Here is a 22,780-nt window from a genome sequence, read left to right on the forward strand (position 1 = left end):
TATTTTAGAGGCATACTCCCAGCAGTGTTTCCTGCTTGCCCACTGTATCTGCTTAGCACAAGTTAGTTTCTTTTTAGAGATGAGGGGCTGTTACAGACCAATCTCCTTAGTTTCAAGGAGATAACAGGCTATGTATCTAAGACAGCAAGCATTTTAAGTATCTGCATCAAAGTCAACTTGTACTAGGAGCAGTGAAGGTGGACAGGAGTTGCCAGATCTGGGAGTCAGAAGGCGCAAGACCTGAGTTACACCTTAAAGACAGGCAGTAGATCAGTTGAGAGAAGCAAAAAAAGAATTCTAGGCTGAGAGATGGGATGGATAATGGAACACAGGAGAGGCATAAACAGGAAGGAAATCTGGTGGGAACAGGAGTCCAAAGTAGACACAAAAGTTAGTAGAATCAAGTTGTTCTGGCATGAAACTCCAGCTCTGCCTTTCCAGAAGCCTTTCCTTTTTGAACCACACCAACTCCAGGAAAGCTGGTGACTGACATCTCCAAACAAACCCCAACGTTCTTTATAAGGTAATTAACGGCACACTGAGTCCTTCTGTGGAAGTTATTTGAGGACTGTAACTGCCCCAAAGTCTAAATAGGCAGAGGTCTGATCTTGCTGATGAAAAGGCAGGGCCTGTGGTGGGTGGTCATATGGATCACTCATGACTGAGCCTGAACACCAGTCCTCTGACCCCGAGCACAGGGTCTCCATTCCACCAGAAAACAAGAGCTACACCTCCTTAAACAGCCACTGCCAAAGCAGAGTCTATGGAAACCACTGCCTTCGGAGTTCTAGGTTGAGGCAGGATGAAGAGATGGACAAGGCAAAACCTTTGGGTTTTTGACCACAATCTGACAGACCTCACTTCCCCTGTAATTATATAATTTGTTTGTTTATATTACAATCAAAGCAATACAGGTAGAACCAGTTTAGGGCAGATGGGGTGTTTTCTTTTTAAATTAGCTCTTTCCTATCTCATAATCCTCTTTCTAGGTCACTGGCTCTGGTGGGCTGACACTCTTTATCTGAAAACACTGTAAAATGATGCAGTGATCCAAAGCCCAAATCAAACCTGACTCCAGAGTAAAGATCCATAAAAAGGAGGGCAAGAAAGGTCTGCTGGTGGTAGAGCCAGAAAGGAAGCGATTAAAATGCCATCAAATTCCTTCTGTGAGGGCCACCATCAGAAAACAGTACAACTTTTTCACTGAAACAGTGGGGAAATAAAGGGTGGGGAATGGTGATTACTTTATATACAAAGTTGGTAACCAGGGCAACTCAAGTAAAAAGAAAACAAGTCTGCAAAACAGACTACATTGTAAGTCCAGGTTATGAGAACCCAGGGAAAGAAAAGGAGGGTAAGCAAGTGCCCTGGGGGGGAGGGGGGTGCGCGTGACTGAAGAGCTGGCTCTAGGGGAGCGAGCTGAGCTCAGGAGATGCTACAGGAGGGGGTTTGTGGAGAGAAAGGCACTGGAGGAAGCAGCGGGCTCCAAATCAGAGCAGCTTCAGGGAGCTGAGCTCAGGAGATGCTACAGGAGGGGGTTTGTGGAGAGAAAGGCACTGGAGGAAGCAGCGGGCTCCAAATCAGAGCAGCTTCAGGGAGCGTGACAGAATGGAAAACCATGGAAAGCGGCCACTTGTCCCAGAGGCAAGAAGCACTTCTTCCTTGCATGGGCCCAGGCCGTGGGCTCACTTCAGCAGAAACCATAGCATGTGTTTTCAGGCAGGAATCCCCCCGCTGCCCCCACTCCCCCCACAAACCAGAGAGAGGTGTGAGAATTCCAGTCTTTTCCTTTGGGCAGATTGCCCACCTGGGCCCCTGCCTACCTCAGGGCAGGATGGAGGGAGGGTGCATGGGGCCTGATGTATTTCTGTTGAGAAGCCAGCCAGGGTGAAGTCACAGGAAGGGTTCAGGCTAGAAGGTGACAAGTCTGGGGTTAGATGCCAGCTCTGCCCTCCGGTTAACTGGGTGGTCTCTTAGCTCAAAGGAAAACACAAGGAGACAGACACCACGCAAAGAACCTGGGGCAAAGGTCGGGGAAGATGGCTACAGCTTTGTGAGCCTCTGTCACATCCACCAACATTGAGGGGGCACTGACACCATATACTCCTGGGACTCAGGTGACGGACAAACAGATTTTGCAGAGCCTCCGTTACTTTGGAGGGAATGACATCCTGACCATCAATGACATCTCCAGAGGGCCTCAGCCAAGTCCAAGGAAGCCATGGACTCCAATAACCCCAGTGCTGTAGGCCACAGAATTGAAGCTCTCACATGCTAGGAAACCGAGGACGTTGAAATCAGAAAAGGAGCACTGAGGGGGCACTTGAGGGGATGAGCACTGGGTGATGATACGCTATACATTGGCAAATTGAACTTAAAAAAAAAAAAAAATCAGAAAATAAAAGTGGAGAATTGTATCCTATTGCTCAGGCTGTAAATAGCCAAAACCATGTTTTCTAGCCAGAGCAAGCGGGTTTTTTTATTTTTTTAAGATTTATTTATTTATGATAGAGAGAGAGAGGCAGAGACATAGGCAGAGGGAGAAGCAGGCTCCATGCCGGGAGCCCGACAGGGACTTGATCCCAGGACTCCAGGATTGCGCCCTGGGGCAAAGGCAGGCGCTAAACTGCTGAGCCACCCAGGGATCCCCAAGCAAGCGGTTTTTGAGGTGTTCTCTCTCTAGAAGCCTTCCCTCTCCCCAAATCTCTGCTGGTGCATCCAAATATGTTTCTTTGTACCCTGCCTGAATGTCAATCTACCTGATGCTTGCCTGATTTCCCAGGGAACTTCCCTCTTCTGATGGACCACAGCCCCAGTGTTATAATTTACCAAGGCAACTGCACATCGAGGAAGGGAAAGTGCTCCAACTTTTAGGGATCACCAAACCATGGTCCTGAAATGACACCAATTCCTGGAGACACATCACTGGGGTCCGCCAGTGTATAGGGGCTCGTGAAGGTCAGGTGATCCAAGGGAGCTTCAGTGCCCGCCCAGCTCACAGCAGGCCCAGTGGTCAAAGCCCACCCTGTGGCTGCCCCCAGTTTCAGGACATAGAACTGGAATGCACAAGCATCAACTATGTAGAATCCCCACGTGAAGCTTATAGTTTGAGGAGAGAGAAACAAAATTAAATTTTGTAATTTCCTTGTTTGGTACAGCCTGATGGTCCTGTAGGGTAAGAGTGAAAAATTTAGCTTCCCAGATCATGAGAAAAGATTGAAGTGTTAGGGATTTGAGGTAAATTAACCTGGGAGAGGCCATTGGCTTCCAGGCACCATTTAAAGGCTCACTGCGTGAGCAGTCCCTTCTCCTGGACATGCTTTTACAGGTGGGGAAACCAGGAGGAAGGTTAAGTAACTTGCCCCAGATCACTGCTGTGGCTGCTTGGGTAAGACGTGAGCCTCCACTGCTAAGCCCTTCTATCGCACGATGATGCTGCCTGGGGTCTGGGAGGCTAAGAAACACACTTGATTAGAGACAGGCCCACCTTCAGCACAGTTTGCCCTCAAATCCAACAGCCAGAAGACTACAGAATAAACTCGATTTTGAAACCTATTCTATGACACAGTTTACGGGGAGACAGAGAAAATGGGGGAAAACAAGTCAAACAGGTGTCTCCTAACAAATGTGGCCTGCTTTGTTCAAAAATCTGAGGCTTAAGGATGTCAGCGCAAGCTCTGGGACAGCAGGCAACTCCTAGAAAGGGATACAATATACCCAGGGGTTTATGAGCCTATTCCCAAGCTGCCTCCAGAATATGGGACTTCCTTGCGCTCGTTCATTCCATTTAAACACTTCCTAGGCATACACTGCTTGTCAGACCCTGGAGGAGATTAGCAGTAATCCCTGACCTTGTAGAGGTTTCTGGTCATTAATGACCAGCCACAGCACCCACAGCCATGACAACAGACTAGGGAGCAATTCTGTGCGAGCAGTGGGCAAGGTGGTTAGGAGAGGCAGGCAGGCTGTGGATCACTCAAGGGTGGCCCTTGAGCAGTGTCTCCCAGGATGGAGTGTGTGCACACCACACAGCAGGGTATGAGCTCACAGCGAGGGACCCAAGTTATCGGAGGAGGCTGAGGTGAAGCTGCTCTGGAGTTGGGTCCGAAGGAACGGGGTCTGGCAGACCAAAGGCTTTGAATTTAGGCACCAAGAAATGGGAACTAAAAGTTCTTGACATGTTTTAGAACAATATCCTGCTTGCTGAGTCTTAAGTCACCAATTTTAAGTCCTATCATTTAAGATATCAGGCTGCTAACAACACTACTACACACCCCTGCTTAGGCTTAGTTCTGGTTGTCAAGATGCAGACACGTTGGAGAGCAGGTCTCAGAATCACTACTACAAGTTCCCTCTGAAGGCATGAGGAGTTAAGAGATAAAGATGGATTGGCAGCTGAGAGGTGCATCAGGAGTTTCTGAAACCCAAAGAGAAGTGAGGACTGGAAAGGGAGGTAAAAAGGGGTTGGGGCTAAGCCAAGGGTAGGGGGAGAGGCCTTGGGAGGTTTAAAAGTCAAATGAACTTAGTAACTAATATCACATGTCCTATGTGACAAGAAAGAAGCACAGAGAGTAGCCAATCCTCTCTTCTTACTCCAAACCCCTACCTACTGAGACCATAATCCTATTCCTTTCTACAGGGAGGAAATGAAGGCTCAAGATCAATTACTTGGCTGTGGTCTCACAGCCAGTAGGGGATGGGGTACCCAGGCTCTGCAGTCTGGATTCCTAACCATGATGTTCTTCTACTACTGCCTTTGTGCCAGAAGCAAAACTGAATGCCTATATGTTCTACTGCCCCACTGTGACACAGGTTCTTTGTCAAGTTCACGGTATTCCTCCAAGGACTTTCCTGTTCACCAAGTCCCTCATGTTGATAGTGCAACCACACCACCTGCAGATTCATTTTTCAATAGAGCACCAATGCTAAGATAGTTCAGCAGTGTGTGTCACAAGTTTTATTAATGCTCAACCCATTTGACCAAAAAAAAAAAAAAAAAAAAAAACTCATGAGGAATTTATTCTAAGAGTATCAAAAAGATAAACAGAAACAAACGAAACTCCTATCACAGACAGCAACAAAAAGGGTACACACTAAGCACCCCAAGCACCCAGGGCTGGTTTCCTATATGACAAAATAAAGGCAAGGGATTGAAAAGAAGGGTCCAAGGATAGTTAGTGGCTAATTAAGGTACTGCCACTTAGCTGAATGCTTTAAAGGGCCATATTGTACTTCTAATTTACTTAAAAGTCAAAAGAGAAGGTCACATAAAAGGTCAGAAGGAAGTTTAATGTGAAATGGAAAAATAGAATATAAAATTATAATTTTAAGATAAAAGGTTAGAAAAAAAAAAAACCTAGATAAATGAACTCTGAATTCATTGGGATTAGTCATCCCTGGTTTTGATTTAGTTAAAAACTGTACATTAATATTTTAAAGAAGTGGCTCAGTTGAAAATCAGTCCTGAAAAGCTGAAGACAAGGACCCTTCGCAAGACAAGCTCTTCTTCCCAAAGAAAGATGAGCACAGAGACCAAGCCCTGGGCTCAATGACCTTGGGCTGTGTCCTGTCACTATAAAGAGGCTGGGTCCAGTATCAACACCCAGGGCGCGTTCGAAGTACTTCACAAGAGTAGTCAAATGTCATTGTGCACTAGACAATCAACCCCTTAGGATGGCTGCCAAGATAGATACAGTGTCCTATAGAGGCCAAGGGGCCAAGAACCTGCAGGCCTAATAGAAAGGATGGAACAAGGGCTACAGAGCCAGCCAGGCCCAGGGTCGACACCACAACCCTTCATTTACATGGCTATGTGACCCTGGGCAAATGTCTTAAGACCCTATGAATCTGTTTCATTATCCATAAATTGGGAGACACCTACCTAACTGGGCTATCATAAGGCGTCACTATGATATAGGAAGCATTGTGGATGGCACCTGGACATCAGAGGATACAACTACTGGGTGTGAATGGTTAATGTGTGCGGACACTGCCCTTGGGTAGTCATAAGGCAGCACTATCAAGCACGTGGAAATTGGAAAGAGCTTCTGGATATAGATGTAGAGCCAAATAATCCCTCACTGGTGGTACTGTACAACTTACTGGACCTTGATGGATCTGGATTTTCTCCTATATAAGACCAGGTTACAAAAACACCAACTTCAAGTGGGAGGATTAGATGAGGGAGCAAGCATGAAAATACCAAGCCTAGCTATTAGTACTTGAACGTTACAGGGGTCTTGTTAAAATGCAAACTCTGCCAGCTAGGCAGAGTCGGAAATAACCTCTGGTGGCCCGGACCCATTTTTCTCTCCACATGTGACTGCCTTACCACTTATCTAGGTCTCATCTCTGGCCAGGATTGCTTCTGTTTTTACCCTTTTACAACTTATCCTGCCCTCCCCTAAACTTAGTCCACATTCCTGGCAGCTGTTCCCATAAGAGCACCTCTGAGAGGTTGCAGTGAGGTAACATCTGTTGTTCTCCTCCATGAGATCGCGCACTCACGGCGGAAGGAAACCAAGTCTCTATGCGCCTCACACATAACAGGCGTTCAATAATTGCGTGAAATGAAAGAGATGAGAACTGTGAGCTAGAGGCTTAAAAACGAAACAGGGAAAGTTCTAGTAGTAGGTGTTTTGAATGTCTATGTTAAAGACAACCAGGTAAGAATCTACAATTTGAGTCACTAAGGACCTAATTCTTGGAAGTTTACACTATAAAAAGCCTACCTGGTGCAACCCAATTAGCCCAAACTCTCAATTAAGCCAGTTGTTGTTTCTGTCTCCTGAGGCTGGTATCTAAAATTCCCAGTGCACAGAGAAGGCAGGCAGGCAGGAGGAGAGGTCTGTGTGGCTGTCTCAAGACATTCAAGAGCAGATCAGGAAGGAGGAACAGGGTACTCGGCAGCTGAGACACATGGGAGGCAGTGCTGAAAAAATTGGCAGTGCCAAGTACTGATTAGCACATAATTAAAAAACAAACAGTAGGCATTAGTTTCTGAGTAAAATGTGATTATGCATTTAACTACTAAGAAAAACAGAAGAACCCAGAACTTAAGCCACCTGTCCCAAGAGTGTAGCACAGCTGTTAGAAGAATGGACTCAAGCTTGAATGCTTAGGCTTGGACCCGAGTGGTTATTTGCTTAGCTGTTTCACATGGGGCAATTTCACTAACTTGGTTTCCTCACCTGTAAAATAGGGGTAATTATAACACTGACTTCAAAAGGGGGTTGTGAGGACTGAATCAGTTAATGGGTATAAAGTCTAGAATAGCACCTGGCCCACAACAGAAAGTACGCTGTAACTATTAATAGGGTAAAAGTGGAACCCAAACCTTCAAACTCCCAGTTACTACTACCTCGTTGTATCCCGTTAATTTCCAAGGCCCTTGACACCTCTGATCTATTTTGGAGTAGCCAAACACCACACCTAATTGGGATCCCTTGCCTTTCAGAGGGTTCTCTAAACTCAGGCCAAGCCATAGTAGAGAATTCAGAGCTGCTTTCTGGGGGGGGGGGGGGGGGGGGGGGGGAGGGGGGGTAGCGGCCAGCTCTGAGCCTCCCTTTCCCTAGGCACTCAACAGGATGGGGGTGGCGGGGGAAGGGCAATGTGCAGGCTGACAGCCAATCTACTGCTAAGACCCTGGTTTCCCTCCCCACACTCAGTCCCCCCTTCAGCTTACTCAAGTCCACCTTCTCTGCTTCCCATGCCTGTATATTCCCCAGGGAACCTCTGCTGCTAGCTTTCTAGGTAACATTCAGGACCTTGAATTGTGGTCATCTGGGCCTGAGTCTTCTGTATACCTCGCAGAGGAAACTTTGCACATCCTCTTCTTACAGAGTACCTGGCACAAATGCACAGAGAAGACTTACCAAAGACCTAGATTCCCACCACTGTGAAGCTGCCTGAGGAGCTCTTGAGCACAGAAAACATGAAATAGTTGATAAAGCAGAACTAATATGTTACCAAGATGGGATAAGTTAGATCCTTGGATTTTCCAAACTTCTATTTGGTTTTATGAGCCTTGGGTTCGTCCTGGAGAGGATGTATCATATATATAAGCTTATTAGTCGCTATGTGTCAGAAGAGTCAGTGTGTGCGTTAGAGAGCATGCAGGAATTTGACTGTAGTCTGACCAGGAGTTCAGCCTTGCCTGCAGTCTAAGTGGCAGCAATCTTGAATTTAGTTTTAGATGCATTCAGTAGAGGGTCCTTTGGCAATGGAAATAAGGGGATAAAAGCAAACTGTTGATGCTTTAACTCCTGTTTTTTGTGACAAGTACTTAAAAGCTAAACACATCAACCAAATAATTTACAAGATTGTTAATCTGGTTTTAAAAAGCCTAGGAGGCTGGTTTGAATGCTGCCACTAACTCATGTGGGGCAAGTCCTGTCTTTTTTAGACTTATTTCCTTCCCTGTGAAACAGAAGACCAGATGAGGCTGCCTAAGACTACCACTGACTCTGGAACTTCTGCTCACTACATAATGCTCTAGGTGTTTGGTCTACGTTCAGAGAGAAAGAAGGAGACCTAGAAGCTTATTAAACAAAGTTGAATAAAACCAAGAATTGCATTAAGAAGTTTCTCATTTCTTTTTGATACTGGATTTACAGGTCAAATAATTTAAGCTACCGAAATGCCTTGCTTATTCTCTGGAGCCCTGATACTGAAGAAAGGGGAAACCTCCCCCCCCCAACTGTTCCCTATTTGGGCCAATTGTGAAATAAATCCCACTTCTTCTCTATCTATACAGACCTGGGCACTCTTCTTTCAAGCTATCTTCTCCGCCAACTCGTAGCTAACTCTAGATTATCTTCCTGTTAATCCTGTGCAACACTCTGTAGAAAGCTCTTGTTAACCAGACAACTTGCCTTTTCCTCCTGTGACCCTGATTAGCACCTAAGTCTTCTACAGGTCCTCAAACTTTCAAAATTAAATTCCTTTGGGGCAGACTGCCCTGCCCCTCCCCCCATCTCTCCCCCAGTGAAAAGCTACCATGGGGACTCAGTAAAATTATGTAGATTTAGTTCAATTGAGACTTTAAGGTAGATTAACACTTTTTTGTTCTATTTCAAAATTATTCTAAATTGCAGGACACTGGGCAAAAGGTGACTGCAAAGGAGCTTGTTTAATGACAGGGTTGAACCAGATTATCTTTAAGATTCCTTCCAGCTCTGACATTTCTGAGTGATAGCAGCACACTGTAAATCCAGCGCCCCAGGGCTGATTAAGACTGCTAAATTCTGAAAGCTGAAGGCAGGAAAACTTCACCTACAGCAATGTGGGTCTTTTTGTCCTTCACTTTTAATATTAAAGAGAAAACAATGCCCATTTAGCTGCTAGCTAAATTAACATTTGACATGTAAATTTCAATGTCAGTTTCATCAGCCAGGTTGTGTACATTTCCTTTATTGCTCTGTCTCTGAGCTCAGAGCATTACCTGACCCACAGAAGAGGCTCAAATATTTTCAAAACTGCTTACAACTGAGTGGGACAATTGAAGTGTGTGGCCTAAAGCAACATACTGTTTCGCTAGACCTGTTTTAAATCACAAAGGGAGGAAACTGTGCACACCACAGTTTCTCTCAACCCGGTGTTACCCAGACAATAGGATGTGTTCCATGGTCAAAAGAGTTTGGGAAACTTGAACAAGGACAGAACTAATCTCAAAGGGGATGATGAAAGAGGACTCAAAATGTGGACTTGCTGAGTTTCCTCCTTATCTGAGCACTTAGGGACATTCCCAGGCTGCACAGCAGCTCGAGGACACAGGCACCCTTATCTTATGGATAAAGGAATGCTCCCCACAGGTTTTAAACTTCTTATCCCAAGTCTCATGTAAGTCTGTTGAGACAAGCCATGACTTAAAGTGAGCCTAACTGTAAAGCTGATGGTATTAATCACTAGACTATCCGGCCACCTTTACTGTGTAGTTCTGTCAAATTCTACGTGTGAGAGAATCTAAACAGTATTTATAGGTAAGGAGAGGAAGCCAAGACTTCACACCCAGGTGAAGTTTCAAGATTGGCATCAATGAACTGAGAGTAGAAGGGTAGAGAATTCACTAGCAAAGTGAATTCTCACATCCCAAAGCAGTTGAGTATTATGGAAGTCCAGAATATTGGCTAATCACCTTGGAGAAGACAGGGAGAATGTAAGTGAATAGCTTGTAGGATACAGGTAAGCTCCAGAATCTCCCGGAAAGTCTGCATTCAATCACTATGGGGAGAGGGTGGGCTTTTCAGAATGGATGAGGCAGGGCTGGGCATAAAAAGTGAAACCTGTTTTTGAAAAAGGACTCCAGGTGATACTGCTAATACCTTCAACCCACCGTCGAAGCAACAGACTTGAAATGGGACAGAGCTCTCCTGGGATGGGGTGCAGGAGTTTAAAACTGGGCAAAACAAAATGCCCTATCCAACCCTACCCCCTCAATCCTACTCATTCTTAAAGATCAGTTCCAGTTGATTCTTGGGGAGGTGAGGGCATTATTACCCATCTTGAAAGGATCTAGACCTTAAATCAAGACAGATCTGGGTGTTATGTCACTTAAGCTCTGAAAAATTGCTAAGCAAACTCCACTTCCCTTACAAGCTGATTAACCTCGCCAACTTCTATCTGTTTAACCTCTAATCCTTAGTTTCTCCGTTTATAGAAAGAGGAGAGGATTTACTTTTAAAGTTATTACCTAAAGTCACTCTGTAAGACATCTAGGACATAGCTGGGTCTCAGATTAGTAACCTTTCTGTTGAGGAAGTCTTCTAAGACCTTTCTAGCTCACTGGCCTTCTCCTCTCTTTAGAGAACCTTTGGCTACTTACAAGTCTGAACAAAACAGGTCAACACTGAGCACTCAAGATGAACTCGTGCCCTAAACGCAGCGAAAACTCAGAAATTAGGATTAGCCCTCCCATGACTGCAAAGCTACCTTGCTTCCCTGAGCCCCATCTTCCCTATAAACATGCTAGCCAGGCAGCCTGGGATGGGGGGGGGGGGGGGGGGCGGGGTGGGGTGTTAGAAAAAGATTAAGTATGTAAGGCAGAGGAAAAGAAAAAGATGAAAAAGATGTTACATGTTATGTGACAGCTATAGGCCCACCTGGGGGATTATTATTCAGCAGGACCCAGAGGATTTAGCCAGGAAACCCGCCAGTTTGGTTGACTGCCTTGGGATGGAATGGGCCGTTGGGGGTGGGGGTGTGTGTCTCAGAGGAAAACAGAAGAGTAGGAAGCAAGAGTTTGGAGGTGGAGCTGAAGGGTGTCAGGACATTTGGGACCAGACACGGAGGGGGTGTGGGTGGGTTCGGTAAAGTTCTTTTTTGTTTGCTTTGGGAGGGAAAGAGAAGAGGCCCTAGAGAGGGGGGCTCTGAAGTTCTTCCCACCAACTCAGCCCCGTCCTCTTCACTCCCCCTGTGGAATCTCAAAGTGCTGCAAGTTTAATAGGTTTAAGTTTACTGAGCGCTTAACTAAAAGCACGGTGAGCACTTCCATGAGCTTTTTTTTTTTTTTTTTTTTTTTTTTTTAACGAGAATAGCACCTCCAGTCAGTGCCAGGGGCTCATCCGGGGTGCTGAGGTGCAAGGGGAGCCTAAGCGCCTGGGCCCCGGGGAGGAGGGCGTGTCTGGGCCCAGGCTGACAAGACCCGGGCCGGCCCCGGCATCCAGAGCGGCGGGTCCAGGCCCCGTGAGGGCGGGCCGGCCGCCTCCTACCTTTGAGCGAGGTCTCCACCAGGCGCAGGTAAAGCTGCGAGCTCTTGTTGCCGTGGCTCATGCGCTGGGCGAGCCCGTTGCGCTGCAGGACGCACTCCTCAAACTGCACGACGTTCTGGTGGCGCCGCTTGAGGCTGGTCAGGGCCCAGAACTCGGCCAGCGCCAGCTCCACGTTCTCGGGGGCGTCGCAGCGGATCTTCTTGACCGCCACCCGGGCCCCGCTGCGCCCGGCCACTGCCTCGTAAACCACGCCGTAGCTGCCGCGCCCGATCTCCGCCAACAGGCTGTACCGCGGCCGCGCCGACCCGCCGCCGCTCTCTGGCCGCCGCCGCGCCAGGTAGGCCTCGCCCGGGGCCTCGGCCGCCGCCGGATCCATGGCCTGGGCCGCCGCCGGCCTCAGCTTCGCGCTGGGCGCCCGCGGCACTGGGCTTCGCCTTTTCCGCTCGGGGCTTTGTGTACCTCTGCGGGCGCCGTCCTCCTCCCCCGTTTCCATGGCTGCGGGCGGCGGGGGGAGCAGCAACGGCGCTGCCCGGGTCCCCCCTGCCTCATCCCTCCGTCCGGCCACTGGACGCGGAGGAGCGGGACCTTGGATTGTGACCTGCGGGCGAAAGAGTCGGTTAACCAACTAGGCCGAAGCGGGAAGGCAAGGAGCGTAGGCCGCAGGGCGTCCCACCTCCGCCTCCTCCGGCCGCCGCGGCCCCTTTAAGACGGAAGCCGCCGCGCTGACTGAACGGGGGGAAGGGAGGGGAAAGCGGGAAGGGCGACACCACTAGGCTGTGGCTCAGAGGGGGAACAGGAAAGAATAGCAACCCCCGCCCCGCCTTCTCAGCCAGTTTGTCGCCTGAGACTAGGAAAAACTAGGACCAGCAGTTTTCACGACTTAAGAAAATTGCCTTAAGAGCCGTTCTGACTGCGGAACTCTTTTTCCCCGCCTCGTCCCCTCCGGGATCACCCTCCCCGCATCCCGCCTTGGGTTCTCCCGGGTGTAAACAGTCCATTGAATTAAGCCGGAGCGGAGCCCGGCGGAACGACCCAAGTCCCCGAGGGCGGCGGGTGGAGGAGGTTGGCTCAGAAGTTCCGCGTCCCTGAACCCGCCAACCTGGGGACCCAGCGGCCCTCCCCCAGCGCCCGCGGGGACGGAGGTGGGTGCAGCCTCGGCGCTGGCTCGGACTCCGCAGACTGCGCCCTTACCTGGCCGGCGCCCCTCCACTTCCGGGCGGCCCGCTTCCCCCCTGGCGCCCTGGGCCGGGGATGGTCCGCTCCAGGCCAGGGCTGCCTCGCGTACGGAGCGGCGCGGGAGGCGGCGGCCCGGGCCGGGTGTGCCTGGGAGCCCGCGGCGGCGCGGGTGGCGGCGGCGGCGCCCGCGGGGGAGAAGCGGGTGTCCGGGCTCCCGCGGCTCTCCACGTGCTCGCGCCGGCTGAGCCCTTTACATAACCTGTTTATATAAGCTGCGCCTCCCGCCCGCACTCGGGCCAGCGGGGGCTCCTGGTGGCCCATCCCCCGGGAGGCCGGCCGCGCGCCGCGCCGCCTGGGTCCTGCCAAGGTCGACGGAGCAGCCGCAGCCGGGCGCACCGGGCACGCCGCGCCGGGGCCCAATCACAGGCGAGAACACCCAGCCCACGAAAAATAGGCGCCAAACTCCCGGGACCCGCTGCGCCCCCCTCCGAGGCTCTGCGGCCGCCTGCCCCCTGCAGCCTCCTCCCTCTCCGCCTTCGCTGCTTGAAGAGGGGCTGCGCGCAGTAGGCTCCTAATAAATACTCATTGTTGATTGGCTTGGCGGTTTGATTGATTCATAGGCAGTGCCTGGGAACCTCCCGGACTGGATTGGAGTCCACACGCTGCCGCCCAGGAGCCCGTTGATTCGGGGCAAATCATCGTCAGGTTCTGTGCCTCGGTTTTCTGTTCTGCAAAATGGGTGATTGGACCTTAACCTCCCAGCGCTGATAGAGCCAAATGAAATACATGTAATTTGTGTGTAAATACATATATTAAGAGTGACTAAGTATATATGAGTACACATAGTAAGTGGCTAATTGGGTGCGAGGCTGAAAGTGCTGTTTTGTTCACTGCTTTGTACTCCAGTGGCCTAGTAGGTGCCTGTGATTTTTAAACTGAATCTGTTGAGTATTTATTGGCTTTCTATAATGTGCTAGGCACTGTTCTAAGTCGCTGGGGAAAGAGCAATGAACCAGACAATCTTTACCTTCAATGAGGGTCTATACCCCTGAAGGAGACCAGTGATATGGTGACCTTGTGCAAGTTAATTAACTTTCATGTGTCTTTACTTTCCATCTGTAAGATGGTGAAGAACAGTGTTGGAGGCCCTGTGCTTATACAGTTAAAACACTGAGAACAGGACAAGGTCTTGCACACACTAAGTGTTAGATACTATTAACTAAGCACATAGAATAATTTTTGACATGGATAAGTATGATGGAGAAAAAGAATGAAAAAGTGCTTTGGGTTTGGGACAGGTCACTTCTGATAGTATGAAGGTCATTCATTGAAAGGTGGTAACTTTGGGGGGGGGTAAAATTTAAAATTTACATGTAAGTTACAAGGATAGTAAGGAATTCTCATGTACTTTTTTTTTTTTTTATATAGAACCTTAATGAATTTGTGTGTCATCCTTGCGCAGGGGCCATGCTAATTTCTGTGTATTTGAATTTTTAGTGTATGTGCTGCTGAAGTGAACACAAGAATTCTGATATACCTTTTTTTTCTGTTTTTTTTTTCCTGGTTTTTTTCTCTGATATACTTTTAACCAAAATAACAAATTGTTATGTTTTGCTATGTTTGCATTATCATAGACTCTCTTGTGTATGTGTACGTAATATATACATATTACTTTTTTCCCCCTAAGTCATTTTAGAGTGGGTTTTCAGACATTATGCCTCTTTATCCAATACACTTGTGTATGTGTGTGTGTGTGTATATATATATGTATATATATACACATATATATATATATACACATTTCCTAAGAATGTGGACATTCTCTTGCAGAATCTCAGTTGTAATGATCAAAATCAGGAATTTTAACAATGATATGATTCTTTTAATACACCTTTAATATTTAAATTTTGCTAATTGTGCCAATAATGTAGCCATTCCTCAGGATCCAATTCAGGTTTCATTTGGCTGTCCTCTTTTTAGTTTCCTTTAATCTGGAGAAGCAGTTAGTTACTCAACCTTTGCCTTTCATGACCTTGACATTTTTGAAGAATACTGGTAAATTATTTTGTAGATGTCCTTAATTTGTAGCTGTCTGTTATTTCCTTGTGATTAGGTTCAGGTTATACATTTTTGGCAGGAATGCCACTGAAAGAAAGTTGTGTCCTGAGTGTATCACATCAGAAGGCACATGACATTGGTTTGTCTCAATATTAGTGGTATTAACTTTGATCATTTGGTTAAGATGATGTCCCCCAAGGTACTCCGCTGAAAAGTTACTATTTCCCTTTTGTAATTAATAAGTATCTTGTGGGAAGATATTTTGAGGCTATCCTATTTTTTTTAAGATTTTATTTATTTATTGATGAGAGAGAGGCAGAGACCTAGATAGAGGGAGAACCAGGCTCCTTGCAGGGAGCCTTGTGTGGGACTCCATCCTGGACCCAGGATCATGCCCTGAGCTGAAGGTAGCCGCTCAACTACTGCTCCACCCAGGTGACCTGAGATCCTATTTTTCATCTTACTCTCTGCCCACTTGTTTTAGCATTCATTGATGATTCTTACCTGAATCGGTTATTATTATAATGGTTGCAAGATGGTGATTGGTTTGCAAGAGCCACCATAACAAAATATTAGACTGGGTGGCTTAACAGAAATTCATTTCCTTGGGGTACCCGATGGCTCAGCAGTTAAGCTCTGCTTTCATGATCAGGGCATGCTCCTAGAGTTCAGGGATGGAGTCCCACATCGGGTTCCCTGAGGGGAGCCTGCTTCTCCCTCTGCCTATGTCTCTGCCTCTCTCTCTCTCTGTCTCTCATGAATAAATAAAATATTTTTAAAAATCTCATTTCCTCACAGTTCTGGAGGCTAGAAGTCCAAGATCAAAGTGTTTAATTTTTCTTCTGAGACCTCTCCTCTTGGCCTGATTTTAGTTGCCTTCTTTTTCCCCACAAGATGGTTCCTCTGTGTGAGCATCTTTTCCTTTTCTTATAAGGACACAAGTCATATTGGATTAGGGCTCCACCCTAATTTCCGGGATCCCTGGGTGGCACAGCGGTTTAGCGCTTGCCTTTGGCCCAGGGTGCGATCCTGGAGACCCGAGATCGAATCCCACGTCGGGCTCCTGGTGCATGGAGCCTGCTTCTCCCTCTGCCTGTGTCTCTGCCTCTCTCTCTGTGTGACTATCATAAATAAATAAAAATTAAAAAAAAAAAGACCTATTTCCAAATGTGTTACATTCTAAGGTAATAAGGCTTATGAATTAAACATGAATTTAGGTGGGAGGGAACCTGAAGCCAACCATGCTAAAACTGGTAGTAAGTCATTTAAGAAAGAAGGAAGAAGTATATAGAAGCTGTGAGACAGCAATAAGCTTGATGTTAAACTTTAGCCAGTTGATGAGTGTGTTAAGTGGTACAGCCACTTTGGAAAAAAAAAAAAGTTTGGCAGTTTCTTATGAAATTAAATATACATCTACCCTATGGCCCAGCACCTCCATGCCTAGGTATTTACCCAAGATACATGAAAATTTATCTTTACAAATATATATATTTTTTAAAGGTTTTATTTATACATGAGAGACACAGAGAGAGAGGCAGAGACGTAGGCAGAGGGAGACGTATGTGGGGAGCCGAATGTGGGACTCCACCCCAGGACCCTGGGACCACACCCTGAGCCAAAGGCAGACAGACGCTCAACCACTGAGCCACCCAGGTGTCCCTTCACAAATACACTTTTATAAGGAATGCTTCTAGTGGCTTTTCCCATAAGAGTCCCAAACCGGGAAACACTCTAATGTTCCTCAATAAGTGAATGGATATCTGAGCTGTGGTCTTCCTATACCTTGAGGTGCTGCTGGGGGTGGGGGTGGGGGTGGGGGGACAGGGACAGGGAGGAACATAACAAGGATGAATTAAAATAATGATGCCCAATGAAAGAAGCCAGGCACAGAAGAGTACATACTACACGATTCTGGGTACAGTTCTTGAAAATGCAAACTAATTTATAGTGACAAAAGTTAGAGTAGTAGGTGAGGTGGGGAGGGAGGTACAACAGAGGAAAACTTTTTGGGCTGATAGCTATGTTTATTATCTTGTGATAGTTTCACGGGGGTTTATGTTAAAGTCACTTCAAATTGTACACTTTAAATAGGTGCAGTTTATGTATATCAGTTTTGCAGCTTTACCTCATTAGAGCTGTAAAAAGATGGATTAAAAAGAGTACATGCTGCATGGGTCCATTAATATAACGTCAAGCAACATTGATCTGTGGTGGTAGAAAACATATCAGTGGTTAGCTCTGGGGTGGGAATTGACTGCTGTGGGGCACAAGAGAATTTTCTGGGTGATGGAATTTTATTGTATGGAGATTATACCGCAATAAAATTGATTTAAAAGGTGAAAAAACAACCCAGGTCCTGCCATGCTGTGAACACATGTATCTTTATTCAGAGCTGCTGCTGCTTTTTAAAAATTGTTTTAAAGATTTTATTTATTTATTCGCAAGAGACACACAGAAGCGGAGACCTAGGTGGAGGGAGAAGCAGGCTCCCTGCAGGGAGCCTCAAGCGGGACTCGATCCCAGGACCCCGGAAAAATGACCTGAGCCAAAGGCAGATGCTCAACCGCTAAGCCACTCAGATACCCCTTTACTCAGAGCTTCTAAGGACAGGGGCTGCATGGTGCCAAGGCAGGGCTGTTCCCATTTCTGCCATTCTGGGCCCCAGAGGTTGAGCAAGGCCAATGGAGTCTTTTCTCCCAGCGAGTTCTCCCACCTGAGTCTTAAAAGAGAGATTGGATCTGAAGTTCTGGGAGAACCACAAGAAGACTTCAGTCTTTTTGTGTGTGTGAGAAGGGCCAGGATGCTTGAGACATTGTTGATGGCTTGACTAATTTTTCCCCCTTTACTCCAGCTTTTATTAAATGACAGAAGGAACCTTATACTTCTTATTATAACCAATAGCCAATGGCCATGAAAATTGACAGCCACAAGAATTGGCAAAGTATTCTCATGCCAATCCTGTGAGATGGTTATTATCATTGGCCCCATTTTAGAGACGAAGAGACTGAAGAGGGAGGAGGTTGCCCAGCTAGGATTGGAACTGAGACCCCAGACTCTTCACTTTACATTTCTGGCTCAGCTCTGCCCAGGGTAAGCAATTATATGAAAATTATGGCAAGCCTTCTTCCACGCTGTTCTCTGTTGGCACACGTGCCTAACTCCAAGTCCCTGGAACGTCAGATGGTGCCAGACATGACTGGAGCCCAATATTTAGTAATGGAAGAAATGTAGGAAGAAAGAGGGGGCAGCAGTGAGGCGTAGGCCCTTCCACTAGGGCCCTTGCCTTGGAGGGACTGACATAGAACATGAGATGCAGTGGAATTATGTGGTTCCAAATAACATTAGTCCTACCCAGGACACTAAAGCCATTTGTGAAGAGGTAGCAAGGCACAGAGCAGGTGCTGTTTTAGAAGAGTGCTTTGGGAAAACCTTTATAAGGAGGTGACCATTTGCAGAGAGACCTAATAGAAGTAAAAGAATCAGCCAAATGCCGATCTACTGGAAGAGCATTTGTGTTAGAGGGAAGAGCAGGTACAAAAGAGGCCAGTGTGGCCGAGTGCCGCGAATGGGGGAGGAGAAGCAGGAAACAAGGGAGAGATGTGGCGAGGCAGAGACTTGTGGGCCATGATGAGGACTTGGGATTTACTCAGCATTTGTGATCTAGCGAGCACCACAGAAAGCAAAGGAGCAGGAGAGCTGAGGCTTGCAGACGCTGTTACTCTGAGAACTGCCCAGAGGGAAAAGGCAGAGTGGTGATGCTCCCTGCCCATCCCAGGATTTCAGGGGGAAGAGGACGCCCCAGGGGCAGCTGTGGGGGTGGTTCCTATGGGAAAGTGGGGAACTGTAGCCCAGGAGGGGAAGGCTGGGTGGAGCAGAGGAGTGTGGATGGAATGGAAGCTGGGAGGGGTGTGAGATGGCTCTAGTGGACCAGGGCCAGTGAGTGGGGGGATGGGGTGGGAGGGTGGCACTGGGTGGCAGGGCGCCATGGCAGAGAATGCTGTGAAATGGTGGTTGTACCAGAGGGAGGTGAGGTTCTTACAGGGGTAGAGGATGAGACTTCACTTTGGAGGCCTATGGAGGTGCTGAAAGACAGAGAGGCTCCAGGCGGGTACCTCAAAGGAGGGTACATTCTGAGCAGGAGACTCAGGAAGGCCCAGAGGAGGCTCTGCAGCCATCTTGCATTCCCCTCCCATATGGGAACTGGTTTTACTGGGTGCCAGGAGGGGCATCCCTGAGGAAAACTGGAGTGTGTTATGCTACCCCAACACCAAGGAGCTCAGACAACCATGTAGGAGAGACGGTTTGTCTTCATTTAGTGAGTGGGAAGATTAGGGTCCTGGAAGCTGTTCCAACCAAATAAGTGCAACAGCGGGGGTCTGCCCCAGCAGCCTTGGGTTTGGATATCCAAGCTCTTGACCCCTTATACAGGTGTTTTCAAGCTTGAGTACACACAGGGATCCCCTGGAGGGGTGGTCAAAAAACCAGGTGGTTGACTCCAGCCCCAGAGTGGCTGCTAATCAGGAAGCCTTGGGTAGGGCTTGATCATTTGCAGCTCTAGCTAGGTCCCGGGTGATGCTCTTGCTGTTGCTGGTCCAGGGAATGACCACACTTTGAGAACCACAACATTACGCTATGCTGTCCCTAGACTGAGCACAAAGCTGAAGCCATTATAAAGGATTGGCATTCTGGCAAAGAATTTGGAGATGGATTGGAGCTATTACAAAGAAAACTAAGCAAATAAGACACACAGTGATTATTAAAGCAAAGAAAACAAAAACGATTTATAAGAAAAACATTGTAATCATCATAAACTACAACATTTAGCTGGAAATAATATTACATTGTCATTATAATGTAAAAACAGCACATTGATTTAACCAAAAATTATGCTATAATTATTTGGGGAAAATTGGAGCAAGAAAGTGTGTGTTGTGTGTGTATGTGTGTGTGTAGAGAGAAAGAAGAGAGAGGAAAACTAAATTCTTATTCTCCCTAGCTGTAAGTTAATAGAAAAGTCTACAATTAAAAAATCTTGGAAGTGGCACCATAATTGGGTTTGAAGAGACAACCACAGAATGAGTTATTGCTTCATGGGCAAGGCTTGTGGGTGGCACAGGGGATATTTCTTTCTTTCTTTTTTTTTTTTTTAAAGATTCTATTTATTTATTAATGAGAGACAGAGAGGCAGAGACATAGGCAGAGGGAGAAGCAGATCGAAATGTGGGACTCGATCCTGGCACCGCGGGATCATGCCCTGAGCCGAAGGCCAATGCTCAACCTCTGAGCCACCCAGGCGTCCCACAGGGGATATTTCTTATAAGCCTTGCCATAGGATCTAGTTTGTAATAGTAACTAACTCTTTTTTTTTTCAAATGTTTTATTTTATTGAAACCAGATGAAATTGTTTCAGTTCAAATGGAAGAATTAATATCTGAGAATATTTAAGAAATCAATGAAAATAAGAATGCCTCATGGAAATTAGTTTTACCAGATATTAAAACTTTACTTGTAAAACCATCCAAATAGATGGATAGATATCATTGACCAAACTTTAATCAGACTTCCTTATGCCCTCTTCTAAATGAGACCTTGACCTTGGGTTTCAGTGTCTCTCCTTATTGGGCCTGAATTGCCCACTAACTCTTAAACATTGTGTGTATTTATTACTTGGATTGAAATAAATTGACATTTTTAATGTCAATTTAATGATTTTGAAATTTTTAATTGACATTAAAAATAAAAGTGGGCATGGGATTTAGCTACCACTGAAGCAGCCTGTCAGCTTGGTGGCGCTGTTCAGCTTCTGGCTGTGATGCCCACCTGTTGTCCTGTATCACCTAAAGGCATCAGAAGAGCTGCAAGTCAAGTTAAGCTCTCAAATCATACCCTGTGGATACTGCACTAGAGACATCCCGTCCCCAGCAAGACTCAACAAGGGTGGCCTCTTGTCTCTTTAAGTCACAGAAAACAAAGATGGAAGCAGATACAGGTACCTTGTTTCCCAAACTTAATAGATTGTTCTAATTTCATGTTCTTCCTATTGGCCACCGAAAGGCTCTGAAATTCCAATCTTTCTTCCTCTTCTGTCTGGGGATTGCATAAAAATTCTCTGTGTCAGTCTATGTATCTGAACATTTGCTGCAGAAAATTGGTTGCTAGGTTCTTAGGAGTTGTTTATGATTTTTGGAAAGATAAGGGAATACAATGCAGAGCTAGCAGAGCAAACTCCCTGATTCTGTTAACTACTGGGACATTCAAAATAAATGGTTGGGGAATCTGGTTGAAATGTATATAGCCACAAGGCGACAAAGTACACTCGCTGATCAAAGTGTAAAGAATTCAGCCTTTTAGGAAGGCAATTTGAGATCTCATTGTTTATTAATATAGTTGAAAATTCATACACTGGATCTAGAGATTCCATTTCTACAACTTCCCCTATAGAAATACTTATCCAAGGGTGGAGCAATATATGTACAATGAGGATTTTTATTGTGGTTATTTGAAATAGTAAAATATTAGAAATACTCTGGTGGCAGAAACAAGGATTAGTTACATAAACATTTGAATATAAAGTAGCCATCAAAAAGAAGGAATTAGCTCTGTATATACTACCATGGAACTAGTCACAACATATTATTATATTAAAAAAAGCAAATATAAACTAGGATCTCTAGTGTGACTTCATATTTTGTTTCAATATACATAAATTCATCATTGCTAATCTTCACTGAGTGATTTCTCTGTATTTGTTGCTGTCCTAAGTGCTCTACTTAGACTTATTATTCCGAAAAGCATAGAGGGTAGGCTTCATCATTTCCCTTTTCCATAGAAACTGAGGCACAGGGGTGCCTTTGTGGCTCAGTTGGTTAAGCATCTGCCTTTGGCTTGGATCATGATCCTGGGGGTCCTGGGATTGAGTCCCATGTGGGGCTCCCTGTTCAGTGGGGAGTCTGCTTCTCTCCCTCTGCTGCTCTCTCTGAAAGGAAAGAAAGAAGAAAGAAAGAAAGAAAGAAAGAAAGAAAGAAAGAAAGAAAGAAGAAAGAAAGAAAGAAAGAAAGAAAGAAAGAAAGAAAGAAAGAAAGAAAGAAAGAAAAGAAAGAAAGAGAAAGAAAGAAAGGAAAAAGAAAAAAGTAAGGAAAGAAAGAAACTGAGGCACAGAGAGGTTATGTGATTTTCTCAAGGCCGTGTCACTAAGAAGATGGAGCTTGATTTTAAACCTGGGCATATCTGATTTGAAAGCTAAGGGTCAGACAGCCCAGGTGGCTCAGCGGTTTGGCACTGCCTTCAGCACAGGGTGTGATCTTGGAGACCTGGGATCGAGTCCCACATCGGGCTCCCTGCATGGAGTCTGCTTCTGCCTCTGCCTCTCTCTCTCTCTCTCTCTGTCTCTCATGAATAAATAAATAAAATATTTAAAAAAAATAAAGCTCATGGTCTTTTTTAAAAAAAATTGTTTATTATTATTTTTTTAAAAGCTCATGGTCTTAAACCATCACATCACATGACCTGTGTACTTATATTTTTGTTTCATGCATATATAAAGGAGATATTTAGATAAATAATACTCTAGATGCCAAGAATTCCCTTCAGGTGCTTCTTTTACTTTCAACATATTTTTATAGTTTGACCTTTTAATATGTGTCTTTTGGTTATTAATTTTTAAGTACCTTTTTATAGAGATGAAAAAACAATAAAATTCAGTTAAAAAATAATGTGCAATAATGTTGACTACACCTCATTGCTCATTTGCTCAACAAATACTGATGAACTCCAGTTTGCCAGATAGGGCACTGAGATGAGTAACATACAATTCCCGTCAGGAAGGAACTCATTGGGGA

The 22,780-nt window shown here is 46.1% G+C and overlaps 1 protein-coding gene, 1 long non-coding RNA gene and 1 other non-coding gene across 5 annotated transcripts in view; 1 reads left to right on the plus strand and 2 right to left on the minus strand.

The window, feature by feature from the left end:
- STK35 (serine/threonine kinase 35) overlaps positions 1-13,205 on the minus strand; it is a 44,378-nt gene extending 31,173 nt beyond the window's left edge. Inside the window, exons 1-2 of the mRNA XM_025469522.3 lie at positions 12,900-13,205; positions 11,709-12,306 (exon numbers count right to left, since the gene is read on the minus strand). Coding sequence (XP_025325307.1) covers positions 11,709-12,306; positions 12,900-13,205 — 904 coding nt within the window. The remainder of the gene's footprint in view (positions 1-11,708; positions 12,307-12,899) is intronic.
- LOC112673700 (uncharacterized) overlaps positions 11,905-22,780 on the plus strand; it is a 63,602-nt gene continuing 52,726 nt past the window's right edge. The window contains exon 1 of one of the 3 annotated variants that reach the window (XR_003144984.3): positions 11,905-12,045. This is a non-coding gene — a long non-coding RNA (uncharacterized LOC112673700). Of the gene's footprint in view, positions 12,046-13,396; positions 13,673-22,780 lie in introns of those variants that run through there. The other 2 variants (XR_003144982.3, XR_003144983.3) reach the window with 2 other exon arrangements.
- Positions 14,301-14,405, minus strand: LOC112674323 (U6 spliceosomal RNA). The gene has a single exon (XR_003145374.1). It is a non-coding gene; the product is annotated as a U6 spliceosomal RNA (small nuclear RNA).

Source organism: Canis lupus, chromosome 24 (genome assembly GCF_003254725.2).
Source record: "Canis lupus dingo isolate Sandy chromosome 24, ASM325472v2, whole genome shotgun sequence".
Lineage (NCBI taxonomy): Eukaryota > Metazoa > Chordata > Mammalia > Carnivora > Canidae > Canis > Canis lupus.